At 39.4% G+C, this 14,678-nt stretch overlaps 1 protein-coding gene across 1 annotated transcript in view; it reads left to right on the forward strand.

Annotated features, from left to right (window-relative positions):
• Positions 1–14,678, forward strand: part of cntln (centlein, centrosomal protein) — a 156,758-nt gene that overhangs the window by 92,128 nt on the left and 49,952 nt on the right. Inside the window, exons 16-21 of the mRNA XM_036574811.1 lie at positions 3,844–4,018; positions 4,758–4,932; positions 6,562–6,708; positions 8,191–8,263; positions 10,377–10,458; positions 11,495–11,703. Coding sequence (XP_036430704.1) covers positions 3,844–4,018; positions 4,758–4,932; positions 6,562–6,708; positions 8,191–8,263; positions 10,377–10,458; positions 11,495–11,703 — 861 coding nt within the window. The remainder of the gene's footprint in view (positions 1–3,843; positions 4,019–4,757; positions 4,933–6,561; positions 6,709–8,190; positions 8,264–10,376; positions 10,459–11,494; positions 11,704–14,678) is intronic.

A 14,678-nucleotide genomic window follows, 5' to 3' on the forward strand; every position in this document is an offset into this window, starting at 1 on the left:
TCCTATATGTGGATTTTTAGCTGTACCATTGTCCTACTGATGTATTTTTTATCTCTGCCATTGTCCTTTTGTAGATTTTTGGCTGTGTTATTGTCCTGTTGGTGGATTTTTAGCTATGCTGTTTTTATTTGGTGCTTTTTTTTTTTTGTGCTGTTCAGCTTTCTTATTGGTGGAGTTTTAGCTCTGACATTCTGTTGGTGGATTTTAGCCATACTCTTCTTCTATTGGTGGATTTTAGCCATGCTGTTCTCTTATTGGTGGATTTTTAGCCTTGTGGGCAGAGCATTCACAGTTTTTGGTCTAAAACCTCTGACTCTGACACAACTTTGTCATCAGCTATTTTTAGTCTACGTCTAAATCTAAATCAGCTGCCAATTAACAGTGGTACATTAGGTGCTCCAACAACGCCTATTTTAACTCACTACCAAAGAATCCTTTGACTATTTGAAATTTTTGTCATTTTTCTGGGTTTGTTACTGCATTATCCTGGCCAAAATTGTGTATGTGTTCCTTTAGCCAGGAGACAGTTATAACAAAGCTTTTTTGGGAGCTAAGAGAATATTTCAGATGCAAGACTGGCATTTCAGCCTAAGAAAGCATGTACTCGCAGTAACTGTACTGACGGGAGCCAGTCATTTTAGAAAGACAGACAGTTGAGAGTACTGCTGTTACTGCCACTTAAATGTCTTCCGGACACTTGACTTTAGCAAAGCTGTTCAAATTCCATCCCGTCTGATCCATCCATCCAGGTGAAATTGACTTATTTCCTCATCAGTGCGCCTCATAATGGCATTGATAGAATAGAGGATATGTTTGGTAATAAACATGTCAAACGTTTCATTCATGCCTGAAAGAAGGCACTCTAAGGTGAAATGATGCAGATGTGAATGGCCGCTGTCATAAGAAAACCTCTGAAACAGTAAAGGAAAAAAAATAACATTCCTACGTCTGTTATTGTAAATTGCCAAAACATTTGAAAATTTTGCTTTGCATGTATTGTGTAACACAAAGTTTAAAAGACAAAAACAAACAAAATACATAGGTACAAAGATGTTTTTTACAAAGAAATGTGGAGAACATACATACATACATACAGGAAGCCAGAATCGATTACAAATACACTTGTCTGTTATTTAGTATCACCACCACTAGGGTGATATTAAAAAAAAAAAAAAACCCTGTTAAAATGTTTTTTTTTATGACAGTAATGGTGTATGGGCTATTCTACTGAATTAGTTCAAACTGCAGACCCACAGGAAAAAAATAACAATTTAAAAGAGCAATAAACTATACAGACCTTAGATATATATTTTGACGTATTTAAACCCAAGGCGTTTTTTGAGATAGGAATAAACTAAATATATACTAGATATATATTACTTTCTGTTTGGGTGGTGGCTGTTCCAAACCCTAACCCCTAAATTTTAACTTGGTGAAAATAATATTTGCGATTTTTAAGTTTCCATGTTTTTAAGATCTTTTTTATTTCTTTTAAAGTTGAAAGATTTAGTTTTATCATGAGTTTAATTTAAAAAAACAAAAAAAAAAACTTTGTCCGAAAGATGCTGTCCCATGTTTTCATGTCACTGCCAAAACAAAGAGTTTTAGTCCAGAGGCGGAGCCTTATTTTAGCCACACCCCTGAATTTTAGAGTAGGAAGTAAACTGCACCCCTGTCCCTCATGGCAACAGTTTTCTACAATAAAGTGAGCTTTTTTGTATTTTATTGAAAAGTATTGTGATTTTATATGTGTACAGTTGTTAAAAACTGTATTTTTGGGTCGTGCTCAAAATTATCTAAAATTGTCAATGCTAAAACAGTTATGATTGTTTTTGTTAGCGACAAAGTGGATTGTTCAATCATTTGTTATAATAAAATAAACATGATTAACATATAGGGGTGGGAATCTCTAAGCACCTCACGATTCAATTACGATTCAGAGGGCTACGATGCAATTATAAAATGATTATCGATGCATCTTGCATCTTTCTATACAGGATTTCTTTTTTCTCACTGTGTGAGGAGTTGGTACTTTTAAAGCAAAGTATTTGTAATGCAAAGATAATTTGGAATGAGTTTACTTCCAATATCTTTTATTAATAAAACAAACGGAAGCAATGTGCCAAGTGGTCTGCTCATTCACTGCTCTTGTTTGGACCACGTGAGACGCTGGCTACCACTCGTCTGTGATAAGATGCGATGTCCACGCATGACATTACAGCTATCCTACCCGTTTTCTTTAGAGATTTCATAACTTCGGTTTTGGTCTCGTTGTAGAGAGTGGGGGGGGGTTGCTGTCAGTAAAATGTCTTCGAGATGGGGCGCTGTATCTCAGCTCCAGAGTGTGCAACATGACGTGAAAGCCCTGATTCTCAACAACTGAGAACGGATGCAAATCCTTGGCAATAAAAGTTGCGATAGAGTTTGTAATTTGCTTCCGAATTGGGTGAAAGCTCTGACATTGCTTGCTCGATGGTCTTCTGGTTGGCAGCAAGTACAACCAGACGGAAAACGGGTGGAAGCATGTCATATGGTTTCTTATGTTTGTCGTTTCCAAAATAGTTTAGTGTGACACAAATTGCATATTGTGTGGCTCCTGTCCAGGTCCCTTTTCCCTTGAACTTCATAAAAGCCAAACTGCTTCCGTACACTAGCTCAGTGGTCAGAAACATACAGCTCTTTTACTAACCTGGTGCGACTCCACAGTAGAATTAGTATGTTTAGGTAAAAATAAAATAATTCTCTTTTGCAGTAAAATAAAGCTCTGCTGATCGTTCTAACTGTTTCAACAATATATGGTCTTAAACGCTGCTAATTCACCACCCTATAACCCTGAAGGTTGGCGTGCAGACTGCAGGTCACATAGCAACGCAGACAGCCTAGCTAGTAGCTAACGAAAAAGCAAAGAGACAGATTTAAGACGAACATTTGGAAACAAATGGAATTATTTGCATTTCTAAGCACCGCAGTTGGTTTCCTTGTACGTTAAATCTGCAACGAGAGACTGTCAAACACTAAAAAGTTGCGAAGATAAAGTCAGCTTCTCTTTCGAATTTTCCCGTTCTACCTTAAATGGTGCTGCATTTACATTCTGGCGCCTTGGGCGGATTTAAGGTGGAATGGAAAATTCAAACAAGAAGCTGGCGAATAAGAAATAAGAAATAGACTTCAGCCTCGTAAAACAGTCAAAAGTTGAGAGACATTTTAAAAGAAACTGATCTACTTTTAAGGAAAAGTTTTCTGGCGGAGATGGGAGGAAAGCGGCTATAACTGAAAACATAAAGCAGAGCGATGTAAGTCTGTGTTTTGGTTTATATTTTTTAGCCTATACTAGGACATCAGCACATACTGAGACATATTGGACATTAAATGTTGTGGCTCCCAAGGTGGTTTGATTTTTGTTGAAAGGACAAAATGTCTCTTCTTAACATTTGGGTTGTGACTCCTGACCTAACCTAGCTTTTAATGCAGAGGGAGCCGGTCGGATTTCTCCCTCATCCAGTTGTGTTTTTGTTATGTGCACGTCACAGAGTGTCCGGACGCTGCACTTCCGCACTTCCAAGTTACGCCTTTTGCGTTCTGTCAACATTGTTATAAATTAAAATTTAGAAAATCGATTTTTGACATTTGTGAATCGATTCACAATTGTCCATGTCTGCATCGTGATGCATCTAAGAATCGACCCCCGACCCCCACCCCTATTAACATATAGCGTCACTTGAAGCAAAAGGATTTTGTCAGAGAAAAGTCAGTTAGAACTCTGACTTGGAGCCAGTTCAGTAGAATAATCCATAAAGAGGTGATTGGTACGGTACAACTGTGACTGTGTTTGTGTGTGTACAGATTGAAATGTTGGAGTGGAAGATGGTATGTTTAGAAAAAGAGACGGGACAACTGAGAGAGGATAACCAGGCCCTGCAGGAGGCCTCTGAAATCCTGTCCCAGGAGCGTACTGACCTCCAGGCTGCTCTGAAGCGAGCCATGTCTCGAGAGGAAGCAGAGGTGGAGAGACTACGAGGTAAGGCTGCAACTAATAACTATTGCTATGATCGAGTTCCACTAATCAGTAAGCTAAATATTGTTTGTGCATCATCAGCATGCTGCTGTAAAATGCAGTTATCACTGTCATTAAGAAAATGCAGCTTTGGACCAGTACTAACATAATCTTGACCATCACCAATTTTTGACAGACGCTATCACCATGGCAGCGCTTACACAACAAAATACTGCCATTGGTCAGGTAACACTGTTTTACACCTTTTCTGCAAAAAAACACGTGAAGATTTTTTTTTACAACACAGACATGTAAACGCAACATTAGCGTGCTCCCCTATTTCTCCTGTGTTAGGTCCTATAGACTCCTTCCCTAGCTAGCAAGAAGTAAACTGTGGTAAAGTTCAATACTGTGAAAAAAACAAAGAGAAAATCACAGTCTTCGATCTTTCTTTGGCACTTGACATCTGTGCCTAGTGCTGTAAGGACTCTAGTCAGTTAAGCTTTACTCACTGTGTTATGTTGTCAGCTGCTCTGTCACTACTTTGAATATTCTTGCTTTCATGGTTGTCATGAACGTGAACACATTTACACCTTCAGAGGTTTAGCCCTAACAGTCCTACAGCAGCTTAGCCCCACTCATTCGGTCTACTGTAGTTCACCTAATTCATGCAAATTAGAATATGGGCCCTTTAAGTAAATATTTATAATTCATAATTGATGTTTGTTGACTTTGAACCTAACTGATGCTGCCATACTGCTAGGTGAAGTCCAGGCTTTGGAGGCCCAGCTGCAGAGCTCCAGGAGAGAGGCAGCAGAGGCTCGGAGAGCAGAGGTACAGGCCAGGCATGTTGTGCTGCGGCTCAGACAGGAGCTGGGGGTCCTGAAGGCGGAGAGAGATTTCCACAGAGCCTCTGCCCGCCGCTGGAGTAAAGCTACGTATGCTGCTTCCCTTCAAGAGACACTACTGATGTGCACTTATACATGTTATACATGTATACATGTGTGCAATTTGTATACATGTTAGAGCCTGACCGATGTGAAATTGAAAAATGTTCTTTTAACAAGATATTAATTACTTAAAAAAGTTTAATATGTTTATGTTTATTTGTACTTATTCTACTGTTATAAAGCGTTTTTCCTAGCAAAAACACACTTACTGCCAAGATAAGTGGTTTTAAATTATTTTCTTGGCTGCCTAGGACTTTTTTTTGCCTAGGACGTATATTTATGTAAATGTATTAGTTGTCAATTCTCAAAACTCAAATGATTTGTAGAAGTTCTTAAAATAAGTGACATAAATATAAAATTTGTCTCTTATAACTTTAAAACAGGTAACTTTTATGATGCTGAACTCTCAAATAGTATTTTCCTTAGCACTCAACAGTATGTTTGATTGTTACTATTCCAAATAGCATCACATTTCTGAAAATAGCTTTGTAATACAAAATTTACACATTTACCCTGCACATAATAATAGTTAGTCTTTTATGCACATGATGTATTGGTCAGACCCTAGTAAATACCACACACCTGTATATTGTTTGTATATTGACTCTACCAAATTGGTGCAAAGTCAGAGTTGAAAACATATTTCAGACTTTTCACTGACTTTGACTTTGGACTAAAATCCTTTTCCTTTGAGTGACCCTATACCTTAATTATGTTCATTTTATCAAAATAAATGTTGGAACATTTTGTCACTGCCAATACTACAATACTGCTGTTATAATAACGCCTCTGGAACCAAATTTACCGAAGTTTTCGGTAGTGACAAATTTGGGTAATTTTGAGCATAACTCACAAACGCTAACTAGTACATGACTAGCAAACACAGCTTTGAACAGTTGTACACACATACTTAACATTTTTCATTAAAACATTTCAGTAAAGCTAAAATTGCAGAAAATATGTGTTTTGGTCAAAATTCTTAAGGTCAGAGACTGATTTTCAGACTTGGGGACACATTTACTTCAAAACAATGGAATCTAACTGCTCACCATGTGGCCATGAGGGGCACAGATGCAGTCTCTGGCTAAAATAAGGCTCTGTCTATGTACTAAAGCTCTTATTGTTTTGGGAGCGATGTGAAAATGTGGGACAGCGTTTTTTAAGTAATGTTTTTATATTTAAAGATTAGGCTAATGATGAATTCAAATATTTCAGCTTTGCATTACAAAAAGATTTTTCTAATAACGAACAAAAAGTATTGTTGAAATTTAGAGATTAGTGTTTGGCACAGTCACCTCCCAATATAAAGTACCCTATAAATGTATTGTTTATATATTTAGCCTATTACTACCTCAGTAATGCTTTGGGTTTAAATAGCATAATCCTTATAAATAGGTCTGAATACTTGTTGTTTTAAATAGTTTTTTCACTGTGGGACCACAGTTTGAACTAATTTGGTAGAATTACCTGTGTATATTATCTTACTCTGTTTATATTTATATCATTTATCTTTATCTGACTGAGAGAAACTGTGTAACACTTCCAGTGCGCCTGTTCCACATATAAATTACTATAGAGATAATTTGATTCTTGAATTTTGAATTTTGAACATTCCAGCAGGCCCAGACTCCCAGCATGCAGACCCAGAGGCCCGACCCAAACACACATGCACCCGGAGCAGCAGCGCAGGACACACACACGCTCGGAGCAGCAGAGGACACACAGCCCTGCCAAGGACGAGTGGGAGGACATGAGTCCAGACAGGTACACACACACACACACACTCCCCATTTTCCCCCGGCCCCATCTTTTTATCTGTCTCTTTCTCTCCTGTCTCCATCCCTCGCTCTCTCATTATTTTTTCCGGCCAGAGGGACAGCACGCATATGCAAAAAGCCATAAGGAAGCAGGGTGATTGAATCCCAGCTCGCGTCTCGTTGGTATTCAGAAGAGGAGGAAGAAGAAGGCAGAGTGAGAAGAAGGGGGAGGGAAAAAAAACCTGTCAGATCCCTTTTGAAATATCCTGGGACGTCTTGCTTGCAGCTTATTGACTGAAATTTGCATGCAGAATTAGCCACCTCTGCACGGCGGAGTTGAGCCGGTGCCAGGAAGCGCCAGAATCCGCCGTCGTTCCGTTTCGTCCCGTCCAGAGCAAATGCCATCTTCCAGCCGTCACGAGCCCCAAAAACTGACAGTTTGGCAGCTTGATTTAATTTGCGGCTCCTTTGCATATTCACCCCCCTGACACTGGAGGAATCCCAGGCAAACCCCCCGACCGGCCCGTTCAGTTAGCTTATGACATGTTGCCTTCACCACAAGCAACCGTTTCTTCCCCCTCACCGCACACACACTCCACCCCGCCTTCATTTAGCCGAATACATTTTGAATGACCCTCCCTGGCTCACTGGCAGATGTTTACAAGCTGTTTAACATCCTCCAAATTAAGAAGCATCTACAGTAATTATTTTGTGTATGTTTTATGCAAAGCCACTGCGCCAAGCTTCAGAGATTGAAGGGCCTGGAATGATGTGATTTTGAAGATCTGAACTGTACGTTGCCGTCTTACAGCGCCCCCCCCACACACACTCTATAACCCACGCTAACTCTTGTCCTCCGCCACGCTGAGCTCATAAGGCTCCTCAAAGACACAGTGTGCCATTATGAGGCAGTGAAGTGTGCCTAACTGTGGCTCTCGGGATACTCAACACTGGAGTTGCATGCTAAATAGCATAAACAGTACACGTACATATCTACTTGGAATACAGACAGTACTGTTTCTTTATGTTTTATGCGCACTGACTGGTATTATGTGCATATTGATCTGGCACGCATGATAAATTATGCTGCATGCATAATAATTGATATTGTATGTATTCAGTTGATGTTATATGTGTGATAACTGATATTGCATTGATGTCACAAACATGCTAGCTGTCAGAACAAAACTTTATATTTCCTTTTTGTCAATTTTTATTTTTTAACTTAATGCCACCTGCCAGTTACACAGTCATAATTTAATGATGAATATACCAATAGAAATGTTCCAAATTGACTCCAAGTAAAACCTTGTTACATTCAATTATATCGAGAGTTAATGAAGTTTTTTCCATCTCCTGTGAAGTTACTTTTTTGGGGAATTTTGGAAGTTTTGTTCTGACAGCAACAATATGTGTGCTGGTGCTTGTATGTTGGATATGTAATAATGTGCATGTTATTGTTGTGTTAATGCCGTCTGTCCATTTACAGTGAGACTGAGGAGTTCTCCGACAGTCTGGAGAGCCAGCCTCGTTCACAGACTCGCCGAAATCCATCTGTAAAGGTTGGAGACACATATGGGGCTAATGTGTAGTTTAAAAATGAATAAAACACCACATACCATGCCTCAGTACTCTACAGGCCAAAAGTTTGGAAGCACTGACTAACATGACTATGTTAGATTTTCAGAAGATAACAGACATTAATATGTTTATTAAGCAGTTTTTTGACCAAGAATGGATGCGTAAATAGCATGTACAGTAAGATAATGTTAATGAGTTTATTTTGATTGCCCTGGTCATTTTGGAAAAAGTAGTTAGGTTAAACTACATATGAATAAACATGTTGGATGGAATATTTTTGAAACCTGGCCTGTAGTGTACAGTTTTTGGTTTATTTCTGTTAAAGGGGAATTCCACCAATTCTTTTTCTGAATTTCTGTGTGATTCAATGATTCGAAGAAGTGAACAAAGTCAGAATGATTTGTTATGAAATGATCTGTTCTAGAGAAACTTACCGAGTCAGAATTTTTCACAGTGGTGGTGGTCAATATTAGGACATCTGATTCCTAAGACATTGTTTTGCGGTTACCATTGTTTTCATCAACGATTAAATTAAGTGAACTTTTTTAAGAGATTGGTGGAATACCTCTTTAAGTACGGATTTGGGATCAAGTAGTGAGTTTCATGCTGAAAAGAGCAAGTTCTGGAACAGCAAGATGTCGATAGGGCTTTTTGTAGCTGGCCTTTGCAATACTGATATCTCAGAAGGCTGCAACTTACAAAGGAGCACTCAAACCAGTAACAAAAGTTATTATTCACATTCCAAATGAGTTTCTGTGAGTGTGTTGATGAATTAATGGATTCATGATTCACCTCTGAAGGTGTAAAATATAAATAATTTTGATCAAAATAATGTAGGCCAGTCTTTAACCCTGTCACATTATTGATACACCAAAAGCGGGGCATCAGGTAAAGTGGGCCAACTAAGCTTTATGCTTCACTGCTTTTGCAGGGCAGAGTTGCAGGGCTCAATCACATGTAACTATGACAAATAATGTCTTCAAGGATGCTTGTCATTCAGCAATTAATGGAGTTGTGAAATAACAGAAACTTGGAGGGAGGACCATAGCTGAACCTTTTCTCTTGCCTATCCAACACCCTATAAATTCCCATCTCTACCTTCCTTTTACTGTGATAAAGGTTTTGCGATCCATACCATCACGGCATCTCTTCCCTGTTCCTCAGACCTATGTCTGTCCTACCACAGTTAAAAGGTGGCGTCTGGCCTTCTGGGTTCGGCCCATGTTTTCATAGTTCTCTCTCCTCCCTCGTTCAGTCTTCCTTAATGCTACCACCATATGTTAAAGTCACAGCCCAAACTTGCACATTTTTGTTGGTCTGAAATTATCATTGTTGCGATGATCATGACTTGAATTCATGATTTCACATTTGCTGAGTTAATGCTACATTTTTACTATACTGCAAGTCATATTGCACTGCAGTATGTAGCTATATATAGTTGCAATATGGTGTTTAGTCTATACTGTCCAGTCCAAGATGCTGCATTTTCCTTAGCTTTGTCCAAAGAGTGTTACTGAGTCACACTGATGTACTGTAGTGTGTCCCGTGTGTGTCTGTGTGAGGCGGAATGTTTCTGCCAGGTTTCTCCTGAACACTCTTGCATTCCTCTCATCTGTCTCTCTGGGCTCAGTAGACTCATCTCTTTCTCCCTTCAGAGAGTGCCTGAAGGCTGGGCAACTGCTTCTCTCTATCCACTCTTCCTCTCCCCCTCTCTCTCTCTCTCTCCCTCCCTCTCTGTTTCTTGCTCTCTTTCTATCTGTCAGCTCCTCTCTCAGATCCTCCTCTCTCTGGGCCGTGTGTTTGTCAGCTCTGCCGGCTCACCTCGCTGTGACAGCTGGAGCGCCTCTCGTTGCTCGTGTCACGCTAAAGAGCTTCCGGATGAATCCGTGATCAAACCAGAGGAGACGAGAGAGAGAGTGATCAAAACCTTTTAACCAGTGCTCGATACAAACCAGGGGCAAAAAGCTGCGGCTGCTTTGATGTGACTACAAACGCTTTCCCGTGTCACAGGAACCGCCACATTGCTTTACGTTAAACTGTTCCCCCGGATTAACGCTGTCGTGTTTTTGGCTCCCTCCCCCTGTCTCCCTGCAGGGCTGCAGGTACAGGCTGAGCGCTCTCGTAGACGGGCTCAGAGACTTCACCACAGATCAGCCTCAAAGCAACCCAGGGCCAGGTAGCTTCCTCCTGCTGCATTCCAGCACATTGATCACATTGATTTACATTCATACACTGATGTATGATTTGCGTCTTGATGATGTACTGATAACACATTGATCATATTGATACACGTTGATGCACATTAATATCACATTGATACATGTGGGTCAAATTGAAATGCATTGTTCACATTGATTACAATGATGCACACTGATTACAAAAGTCATTGATCTGATTGGTCATAGTGATACACATTAATGGGACACTTGTTCACATTGTTTACATTTGATACCGATAGCACTGATATGCCTTTTATTGGTTCACACTGATATGTATTGATCACATTGTTCACATTCATACAAACTGATCACATTACTAAGTACTGATCACACTGATCACATTGAGTGCGTTTACATGCACTAAATAATCTGATTATAATCGGATTTCTGCAGTTATCTGATCATTCAAATGGTCATGTAAACAGCATACTCTGACTTCTTAGATCAGAGTAAGGTTTTGAAATCCAATTAAGAAGTCTGTTAAAGAGAGCTGGATTTTAGCTCAGTAATCAGATTTCTCAACGCATATATACTCTTACTCGGATTTCCTTCGGATTTCTCAGTCTGCGCATGTGCGAAAATAGACCATGGTACCAGAAATAAGAAAGCAGCATTTAACACAGCGCCCGCAAGACGGCAACAAAACGCCAACAAGAGCAATGCTGAAACTACCTACATGCTAAAAGAAGCTACGATGCTCTAATAAAACCTGTCATTCAGCCCTGACACTTTGCTACAACAACACATTGGTGAACATTGTCAGTCGACTGTTACTTTGGCCCGAATACTCTCTCTCAAAATCAACACACACATTGTTCGTATCACCCATTGTTCAAGCTTATGTACATTTACGCTTATATACACTGACCACATTGATGCACATTGACCACAGTGTTGACATTGGAATACACTGATGCACATTGTTAAGCCTGTCCATTATGTTGCTGTTTTGCATGAGAGATGTTGTTTCTGACCTCTTGCTCCTGCCTGCAGTGAGGAAGAACCTGAGGAAGACGAGGAAGATGAAGAGCACTGCACTCCAGCAGAGGCTGCTCTGTCTGCAGCAGCAGGTGGCAGTGTTGCAGTCGGCCAGCAGGGCGGCGACACGCATGGCCCAGGAGCAGAGCGAGAAACGCACTCGAGCTCAGATGGAGCTGGAGATGCTCACTCACAGACTGCAGGCCAGCAAACAACTCTCACAGGTACAGCATGCTAACAACCAGGGACATCGTGATCTGAAATTAAGCATTTAGGCTTAATTTTCTGGATCAGCATCGGCTATGTTAAACCTGATCAAGTTCTGATCCTTTGCTACCTCACTCTCTTCTGTTTGTATCGCTGTTGCAGAGATTATTCTCAAACCTGCAGCAATGAGGCGCCTGTTCAGAAGTTAACAAAGCAGTCTAAATGTCTGCAAAGTGGAAAATGAACATGTAATATCTGTAATGGCAGTGCTTCTATTACAGTTAAGTTGATTTCATCAAAACCTGGAGATTAAACTGGAGATTTGAGAAAATTTGAGAGCGTGGCTGTTATACACGTAGAAGTAAGAATAACATCAGGTTCAAAGCTGTGAGAAAGAAGTGGCCACTTTGCTTTTAAGACTGGCTTGCAATGCAAACATTGTGAATTCGAGATACTGTGAAGTGGTCATTTTACAATGGTAGTCCAAAAATGCAAAGGTTTTAATGTGTTGTGCAGTGCATGTACTAATAATGACGTATTTGAAGTAATTGGCAGTTTAGCAATCTTCTCTTCTCTTCTCTTCTCTTCTCTTCTCTTCTCTTCTCCTCTCTTCTATTCTCTTCTCTTCTCTTCTCTTCTCTTCTCTTCTCTTCTCTTCACTTCTCTTCTCTCTCTCACTGTCTCTCTCTCTCCCTCTCCTCTTCCCCTCTGCCCTGGTCAGCTCAGGGCCGGTTTGTGTATCCTCTGGCCTCATCATGTTTAATAAGTGTGTGTGGTGAACACGGCCAGAGGTCAGCACCGCAGAACAGCACGTCCATCGCCCTTATCTGCTCTCCATCTCCATTTTTTTTCTGTCCCTATCTGCAGAAATTGCGTTCATGGCCTTTTTCAATTAATGTTTAATAATGTGCTCATTTTTCAAGATTCAAAATTCGGCACTCTTTATTGCCAGACAACAGAGCTGATGCTATTTGGATTAGGTACAGCTCTGTATGTGCATAAACAACAAGCAATATGGTAAACAATAGAGTGTAAAACAGTGCAGCAGGTGACAAACAGGAAGGCATTAGAAACACCATATAAAATCAGAAATGATAGTCAGATGTAACAAAACACAGCAGTGCCTTGAAACTAACACTAAAACTAAAACAACAGCAAATATAGAGTGATGCACTGTTGTACTTTTCAAAAGTTTGTGATCGCTTTTCTAAAGCTTGAATCATTGTTTTCGGTAATGTTTTTTAAATATGTTTTAAAATTTGTTTTTGCAAATTTATCTGTAAAATGATTCTTTATGATGATGCTTTACATCTTCACAGGTTTCAAATAATTAGTAGTAAGCTTAAAAAATTAAAGAATGTTAGTTGTGTCCAGAATGATTAACAAATCTCCAGATGATTCCTTAATGACTGAAAAAACTGTAGGAGATTAATAAAGAAGTTCTAAGAAAACTGATATCCAGAATTGACTTTTAATAAAAATAAATATCCAAAATAATATATTTTTTTTTCGGAATAAATTTATAGCAAAAAATAATACCAAGAATAAAGATATAATGAATTCTATCCAAAGTTCCAGTGAAATTAAATATAATTAATGTCTGAAATTAAGTTCTAATAAAGTTAATATCAGTAATAATCAGTAAAGCATATAAAATAACCTTCTGATGTTTAGGTTATAATATTTACTTTATTAGTTCACTTAACAGACACAATACACACATAACGGTAACTGTAATAATGATTTTATACAATAATATTTTTACAGTCTAGATAGAAATGTTCATCATCATTATTTCATAAGAAAATGCCAGATTTATCCAAATTTTTGATGAACATACATATGCATACACAGACACACTCTTGGTTACAGAGACATCCTCTAATCACACACATGCGCACACATACTCACGCTGTGCGCCCAGCAGGTGTGCTGGTTGTTTGGACAGGTAGCAGACAGTGCAGGTACACTGAGCTCACCTGGGAGCTGATTAAGAGACTTCCTCATACAGGAGGTCAAAAAGGATGCCCTGACCACCACACACACACATACACACACTGTCTCTCCCCCTGCCTCTCTGTTTGTGTCCTCCAGAAACAGCAGGATGCAGCAGTAATGGCCGAAGAGGGAGGTGTGTGTGTTGTAGTATTAATGTGGCTGTGGGAGGGCAGTAGGTCCATGCCCCGCTGCCCCTTGATGCAATGCTCTGCTCTAATTGGCTGGATCCAGCTCCAGCATTGTCATCTGATTGGGCAATGGAGAGCGAGGAAAGGAGTGTGTGTGTGTATGTGTGTGTGTGTGTGTGTGTGTGTGTGTGTGTAGTGGGACAATATGGAAATCTCCTTTTGCGATAGCAGTGACCAAAATTATCCCCATTTTCAGTATTATTGCTGTATTGTTAAAATATGCTGACAATGTTTCAATAGCACTAATACACACTTAGCTCATTGTCTAGTTTACAGTATTGCAGTCTAGGCTACTGGGCACAAAAATAGGAAAAACCCAAATTATAATGGTTTTTACTGACCATTTTAGCCTGGTCAGAGTCCAGATTTAAACCCTCTAGTGAATATTTGATTTCATATTAGTTTGACAATGTTTTTCAACTGTTTGAAGCCATCAGTGCTGAGTGGAAAAATTCTGACTCTTCTTTCTGTAAAAGTCTGTCTGCAAATTTACACACAAAACTTCAACATTTAAAGATATCAAGGGAAAAAGCTCTCCCATATTTAGTTACTTTGCATATTTGTTTAATGATTTGTTTTTAAAACAATTAAAACCCTGATGTTTTTCCATTTTGTGCTTGGCCCCTTTTTTGCCCAGGTGTGTACACTAGTATTCGAAACATTGGAATCACTGTCCAAACATTTGGAATCACTGTCTTCAATAAAATAAAACTAAATTAATCACAGATAAATATATTAAATGATGCCACTGTCCTAGGTTTCAAGGCGTACAGTTAACCATATGAAGTTTTGGAGGTACAGCAGTA

This window comes from Colossoma macropomum, unplaced genomic scaffold (genome assembly GCF_904425465.1).
Source record: "Colossoma macropomum unplaced genomic scaffold, Colossoma_macropomum, whole genome shotgun sequence".
Taxonomy (NCBI): Eukaryota; Metazoa; Chordata; class Actinopteri; order Characiformes; family Serrasalmidae; genus Colossoma; species Colossoma macropomum.